Source organism: Sus scrofa, chromosome 1, assembly GCF_054392235.1.
Source record: "Sus scrofa isolate SSC_HxYL_T2T_F1_AM1 chromosome 1, Sscrofa_HxYL_maternal_Yorkshire_Landrace_v2.0, whole genome shotgun sequence".
In the NCBI taxonomy this organism is placed as follows: domain Eukaryota; kingdom Metazoa; phylum Chordata; class Mammalia; order Artiodactyla; family Suidae; genus Sus; species Sus scrofa.
The window spans coordinates 259,027,986-259,035,387 of record NC_139383.1 but is presented as its reverse complement, the minus strand read 5'-3'; the positions used below and the strand labels follow the sequence as shown (position 1 = coordinate 259,035,387).

At 46.9% G+C, this 7,402-nt stretch overlaps 1 protein-coding gene across 50 annotated transcripts in view; it reads right to left on the bottom strand.

Annotated features, from left to right (window-relative positions):
- Positions 1-254: 254 nt before the first annotated feature.
- Positions 255-7,402, bottom strand: part of ZNF462 (zinc finger protein 462) — a 150,121-nt gene continuing 142,973 nt past the window's right edge. For 40 of the 50 annotated variants that reach the window (XR_014825040.1, XR_014825055.1, XR_014825042.1 and 37 more), the window contains 3 exons: positions 6,206-6,338; positions 2,105-2,228; positions 255-992 (listed from right to left, as the gene is read on the bottom strand). Coding sequence is in view for 35 of the 50 variants with exons in the window: in XM_013993738.3 (XP_013849192.3) it covers positions 785-992; positions 2,105-2,228; positions 6,206-6,338 (465 nt within the window). In the remaining 15 variants the exon portion in view is untranslated. Of the gene's footprint in view, positions 993-1,670; positions 1,817-2,104; positions 2,229-6,205; positions 6,339-7,402 lie in introns of all 50 variants that reach the window. The other 10 variants (XR_014825038.1, XR_014825105.1, XR_014824995.1 and 7 more) reach the window with 1 other exon arrangement.

Sequence of the window (7,402 nt, the reverse complement as noted above, 5' to 3'; positions counted from 1 at the left end):
TTCTTTTTTTTGTTTTGTTTTTTACTAAAATAATTAAAAAAATCACAGTATTTTAAGAAATAAAACCCACGTGGGGATTTTAAGCACAATTTGTGTTCCTTTCTTTAAAACTCTTTTTTTTTTTTTTTTTTTTTCTCCATTCACCATCTTGCCCAGCAGTTCTCTCTACATTTAACCACAATGACGACAGGTAGTACTGACAAATGCAGAGAATTCCCTTGGTTAAGTTTGAGGTACTAGGAAACAGGTGACTGTTTTATGCAAAGCAGTTTTTTTCATTTTCTGTTTTTGTTTTTTTTTTGTTTTTTTGTTTTTTTCTGTTTGTTTTTTCCCAAAGCGGCTGCAGTTAGGTCTTGAAAAAGCTTAAGGTATTAAAACTAGAAAAACGCACCGAAAGTTGTGCGTCAAAAAGTTGTTCCCCTAAGAGAAGTCTTCTACTGTCACGGAGCTTGTTTCCACACACTGTCCAAGACCACCGTAGCGCACACGTGTGCAGGGGAGGTGCTTCCGTCTTCCACAACACAACGAAACTTCCAAGATGCAGATCCGGAAGGAAAGATGTAGTGATGGAAAAGGAGCCACATGTTCCAACCATTTAAATAACTTTAATTTACATACTCACTCACACAGGTACCAGTGCTTTGAAAATAGATTGTTCAGTCCTAAAAAGCAGCTTTGTTCTGTCTTCTCTTTTCTGTCCCCACCTTCACAGCCCAAGCTGGCCCTCCCACTTTTTTTTCAATCACGGTTCAAGTAAGGGGTGATGAAGAATTTCACCAAACACTTATTCTTTTTTGGCCTCTGCGTTCTCCAGGAGAGATCTGTCAGCAGCTACGACACAGATGGCTACTGTTTCGTTCTTTAAGGAAAAGTCTATCCCGATTGCTTCATCAGCTTCCTTTTCCTCTATAGAGGGCATCTTAATACTGTCCTCCATGCTATCTTTCAGGTGGATTTCTTCTCTGCTCACCTGCTTGGTGTCATTCAACGCCCTAGAAAAACAGTGATGGCAGAGACAGATGAGTATAGATACATACATATTTTTAAATTAAACAAAAACACTCCTATCCTTATTTTCCTGATCCTAAAGAGGCCTTGGGGGTCTCCCTTGAACAAATGTCACAGACCTATGACTAAATTGTGAGAGATTTATGCTTGCTACCTGTAAATGCTTAGGTCATATGTTTCTGGTATCTTATTAAAGAGCTGAACCTATAAAAATATGCATTAGCAATACTGTATTTGGACTACACCACGCTTCCTTTCCAGATTGACATCATTATTTTACATTCCTTCTTCTACTGGGAACAGGATAAGTCCTAAATGGTAACGGCAGGGATGATCTCATGCTCAAATTCATCAGAGGAACCTAGAAGCTTGGAGATGTGCTATATTTATTAGGACTAAAAGAGCAACTTGGGATTGAATGGCAGGTCCAAAAGTAAATCACAGAAACAAACAAAAAGCAAAAAACTGACAGTGGGACCCATGTTTGGGGAGGCTTATTTATAGCCTCTGAAGTTCAGATGCTTCTTGTCTCTGGGCATGTTCTGCTGAAAGAACCACCTCCTAGGCTGTCCCAGTGTCTGCGGGGCTCTAAATGCCTTGTCTAGGGGACAATTTTATATTCAAGGATTTTATAAGAGTTTGACAGGTATGCTCCCACCTACCTGGGAGGCAGGCAGAAGCGGGCTCTGTCCCCGAGGCAGAGCATTGAAGGCACCGAGAGGTGCGTGGGAAGGTTCAAGGCCACTCGGGGAATGAATCATCACAGAGGCAGGAACAGAAGCCAGATCTTTGGACTCCGGTCCACGCTCTATCAGAGAATGTCATGCTAATGAAAGCTGATGGGGCCCGGGCTGGAGAAAGCGCTAAACTTCTACACGAGGGCTTGATCGGGATCTGTCATTCGTAAAGATGATCTTTTCCTCCTTTGCCTTGTGTCTGGGTGGACCGTTTTACAAAACCAGCGGAAAGAGAGAAACCCAGTTCGTTACAACTGCCTCTCCTCCCATGCCCGGAAACGGGACACAGAGTGGGGGTCTACAGATTGTTGGGGAAACTGCCACCTTGCACGCTGGGCAAAGGCCTTCGAGGGACTTACATGCCGTGTCTCAGCACGTGCCTTTCCCACTCAGAGCCCTGGGAAAACGCCCGACCACAAAATTCACATGGAAAACGCTTCTCAGTGTTGATGGCCGCCCCATGGTCAGAAAATCTCATCAGATCTGCGAGGAGAGAGCAGAAGCGTTACCTGTGTGCTGGGGGAGTGGGCAGAAGCGGAGTCAGTATTCATTAGGAAAATCTCCCCTACCCACCCTCGAAAAGCCATTTGGTGACAGCAGTTTCCAGATTCCTTATTCTTTCTTCTACTGGCTTTTCACCAAAGAGTATTTTTTAAAACTCCCTTAAGAACTGTTCCTGGCTCCCGGACCCCAGGTGGCCCCATTTCTCCTCACCTCTCAGCTGCTTCCATCACAAATAATCTGGGTCTGTCTTGCCTGAAGAACCCCTTCTGTTCCTTCCAACAGCATCTGAGCATTTTTTTTTTTCCTATCAAACCTCTCCCTTCTGTGATGCTCTGTATCAGTGCCTCACAGTTTAGCACCTATTCATTTTCTATTTGACACAAGTTTATCTCTGCTCACTAAAGAGAACACAGGCTACCGCAAGCACCGGACCAGGTTGCGTGTAGGAAGACCTCAGGGTTGCGACATGTTCCAGGTAAGGCTGAGGGCTCACGACGTGGGGTCGCCTGCCATGGATGGCATAATCAACGCCTCCCGGGGTGGCTGTGGGCACGGAAGGAGATCTGCCAGCAGCGAACCTAGCAGGAGTGAATCCCGGACACGGGGAGGGGGGAGGCCGGAATGTGAAAGCATGTCCTCAGCCGGCAAGGGGTCCTGGCCGGCTGCCCGGCATCCACGCCTCAGTTGGTGTATTCATGACTGCGGGGCTATGCAGGCGTTTCTGGACAGGTCTGTTGTCAACATCAAATATTGACTGTCGTTTTCTGTCCTTCACGGCCCTGGGCCCATGTGAGGGTGTCTGATAAATGAGGATTGGCTGGCTAATTGTTTACAGGCCACTCCTCCTGGCAGACACACAGACAGCGCTTCTATGGCCTTTGTGTTATCCTGAGTCCCAAGCCCATATGTCTTTCATTATCCCACAGAGGGCCAGACCTTCACGTGGCTAATAAACGGCAGGACCTAGACGGTTCTGCAGCCACGCTGCAAAGTGAGGGCTCTGCATGGGGAAACGTTGATCATCTCTGCGTATCTGATCGCTTCACTCCTGTACCCACGAGACGGGACAGGGAGACGTCTCCGGGTTGAAAGACTCCATCTAACACAAATCCTCAGGCTGACGCTCATGGGCTAGGTGTCTCTGTGCTGCCTTCAGCACAAAACGCGACGTGAATGGGGCCAGTTTGAACAAAAGATGAAACATTTTCTCACAAATTAAGAAGATCACCACACAAGCCATTAAAAATAATTGCACAGACTATCTTCCTTGATTCTTTTCATTGGAAATGAGACAGCACCATCTGCTCTGCGCATTAATTCCTTAGCAGGGATTATCTTGGGCAAGAAATCAACAGAATGCCTTCCTGACTCCTCCCAACTGCATAATGAGAGGGGGTGGGGAGGATTCGTCTGGGGTTAATTTTGATTTCTTCATGCCTGGTTTCTTCTCTTGCAAATTCCCTCTGAGCTGCCTTCTGAGGCAGGACCTGCCCTGTGGCCACAGTAGGCCCTCTCCCCAGTTCTCGTGTTGGGCAAGGATGGTGGGTAGCTCCAAGGACGCAAGGCCCCCGAATCGAGTGCCTGACGAGTGTCTGCAATGCCAACGAGAGCCCAGCTCCTGGCACGCTCCCTTGCTTACCCTTAGGAAACATGAAACCAGCCATCTATTCTTTCCAAGAGCTCCTGCTGTTTCACCCTCAAAGGAGGAGGCCAATCATTACCTGTCACACATCAAATGGCTCTCCATTAGCTCCAAGAGCTGTGCTAAAGCCACCTCCCGCTCTCTACTCCTGGAAGACAGAACGGCTGGCAAAAACACCCTGAGGCTATTGTGTGCCGTTCCTTCTTGTTGGCAAGAATACACCTCGATGGTGGAAAATGGATTCAAAGGCGATGAGACAAAGGAGGCTGTTCTTTCAAGGATCGGTGAGGGAGGACAAGAAGGTTCAGGCTTGTAATTGCATTAACATGACTAGAAGTTACTCATGTAAATCCCCCACCCTCTGAGAGAGGGATACAGGCTCCTTCACCCCAGGACTTTTTTTCTCCAGGTGGTTAAGGCTCATGAATGGGGATGCTACCTACACTTGCCAGGGAGAAGCAAGCAGACACCATGAGGTTCTCTCCAGGCAAACTGAGCTGGTCTGAGGCCACAGTGCAGTGCGAGGGGGTGGCCAAGCCAGGCAAGCAGGGAAAAGAGCCTGGCGCCCCCCACCTCTGACTGCCGGCTTTCTTCTAATTGTCTATGCTTTTATTTTGGAGGTGTCATGGGGAGGGGAGGACTAAAAGGTATTCTTGCTCCTGCAATGCTTATAACTTGTAAAATCATGTCTGCCCGGCTCTAGAGGTTAAATGGTCATGGTAGCGTGTTGAATAATTTCTTTCCCGCCGAGGGACGGTAGGGCACAGAGTACCAGGACGAAAAGGAGTCTGTGCACCCTCTGTCAAAAGCATCCCCTTCCAGAGAACTCTGGTAACAGGGCACGAATGTTCAAGAACTCATCACTAAGAGCATATCTGTGAAATGCTTTAAAAAAAAAAAAAAAGAAAGAAAATAAAAAAAACATGCTTCTCAGACCACAGCCATTTTCCTTGTAAGAAATGGATTTCTGTTGCCCCTCTTATATAAAATAAAAGCTGTCACTTTACAAGGGCAACCAGTTTTGATGGTGTGGATGTTTTATTTATCCATCCACCACAGATGCACCTTGACTGCCGGTCCCTGCTCTCCTCTTGGCCAGGGGTTCAGGGGCCAAACTGGACCTCCACTTGGCAAAAAACAAACAAACAAACAAACAAAAAAAACCCAATCCTGGGCCTGGCACGTGATGATGCTGAATAATTGCAATTAATACCATTCTTCTCATCACTGGGATGATAGCTATCCTATTTATCTCTCATGGCTATTCATGTGCTTTTGATACATCTGCAATAACTAAGATATCCCAACATATATTCTTTTTTGCTTTTTTAGAGCCACACCTGCAGCATATGCAAGTTCCCAGGCTAGGTAGGGGTAAAATTGGAGCTGCAGCACAGCCACAGCAATTCAGGATTTGAGCCATGTCTGCGACCTATATGACAGCTCACAGCAACGCCGGATCCTTAACCCACTGAGTGAGGCCAGGGATCAAACCCGCATCCTCATGGCTCCTAGTCAGGTTGGTTAACCGATGAGCTATGAAGGGAACTCCCCTAGTCTATATTCTTATGCGCAGAGGCTTAGATTTCCCACAATATTCTATGTTGAATGATGGAGCAAACCAACTCTAGATCATGTAAATGTATGTCCACAGCCAAATAGACTTTGAAAAACTTCACTCTGAATCTAATTATAAACTCACAGGAAGTTGGAAAAATAGAGCACAGAGCCTTTCCCAGTGTCCCCCTGATAAACACACCGTCAAATCAAAAGCCCTGGGTCTCTCTCTCTCTCTCCTGACAAAGCAAAAGTGGCAGCTTAAGGGTTAAGAGGAGGCCAGGCAGAGGGACACAAGGAGAGGGCTCAGGGCTCAAGCCCTTTGCAGCCTCCCCCACAACCCCAGCAGCGCACACCCCGGGAGCAGCAGCTTGAAATACGGGTTCGATTGGAAGCGCATTTACACTCAATAGCTTTCACAGCATCATCCATCTTGCTGTCTGTCTGTCCTTATTCTGAAGATTCCCCAGATACCAGTTATCCTGATTCAAAACAAATGATCACCATGTATCTTTTAACAAACGCAGAGCATATATAGTTAAAGAGAAAAACGTCGGTTTCCCTTGGAGTTTCTAGGGCTGGCGACAGCTTACTGAGACATGGCTCCTGACGTGTTGCTTAAGTCGCTCTGTTCTGCTACTTAACTAAGAAGGATCATTCCTTCTGTTCCTCCTCCAACAACCTTCTGCCTCCCTTCTGTCTCACCACGGACACGCTGGATGCCATCTGGGGCTCAGAGGGCAGGGAGGAGACTAACCTCTGTCATCAGCCTTGCTGCTCATTTCTTCTTCCTTGTCCTCATCATCACTGCTGGAGCTCTCCATCTTCTCCTTCATCTGTTCCAGCTGATCCAAGTTAACCCGTCCGACCAGCTCGAAGTTCCGGCTTACCTGAAAAAGACCCAAACCGACCGTGGAGTCATGAACCACAACCGAATGGGGTTCTCGCTGAGGGGGAAGAGCTTTCTGACATCATTTTCCCACGGACCAGGGCCAAGAACACCAGTGCCTAAGAGGTCCTGTTCTTCACGTGGACTCTCCCAGAGCTGCATCTGCCTTCTGCTCCCACGTTCATTTTTCACCTGTCAACAGGGGACCTTCCTTACCCAATTCAGTCAGAAAATTTGGCCAAGATTTTCAACAGTTAGCAGAAAATCAGAAGTATCATGAAGCACAGGTGTCCAATAAATATTTTTTGAGTTGAAATCAAGGGGGTCAACTACCCAAATCTGAAATACTTGTTGGAAGTAAAGAGGCTCTGAACGTAGCCTGAAAGTTAGCAGTGAGAGTCACAACCCTTTCCACCTCAAGCCTATCACCCTGGAGGACTGTGGGCTATCCCAGCTTCTTCTTTCTTTCATTCTTTTTTTTAGCCACATCTATGGCATGCAGAAGTTCCTGGGCCAGGGACTGAACCCACACCACAGCAGTGACCCCAGCCGCTACAGCAATGATGCCAGATCCTTAACCTGCTGTGCCATAGCGGGAACGCCAGGCCCAGGCATTGACAAAACCTAACTCTAGTTGAAGTGTAAGACAACAGTAGTGTTACTCTTTAGTGTTACAACTGTTTTTGAAGCTGGCCACAGACTATTCATCTCAGCTGGGGTTATCTGAGAAAAATCTGGATCACTGATCCCTAAAATCCTTTTGAAGTGTGAACTATGGCTGATTTTTGTTGATAGAAAATAAAGTTAGAGAAGTTCCCACCCATGGGGAAGTGGGTTAAGACGCTAACTGCAGTGGCTCGGGTGGTTATGGAGGTGCAGGTTTGATCCCTGGCCCAGCGCAGTGGGTTAAAGGATATGGCATTGCTGCAGCTATGGTGGAGGTCACAGCTGTGGCTCAAATTCAACCCTTGGCCCCGGGAACTTCCATATGTTCCCATAAAAAAAAAAATGTGGTTAGGATAATATGGGAATCCAAGCTTTCTTCAAAATACCATCCAAGATAAA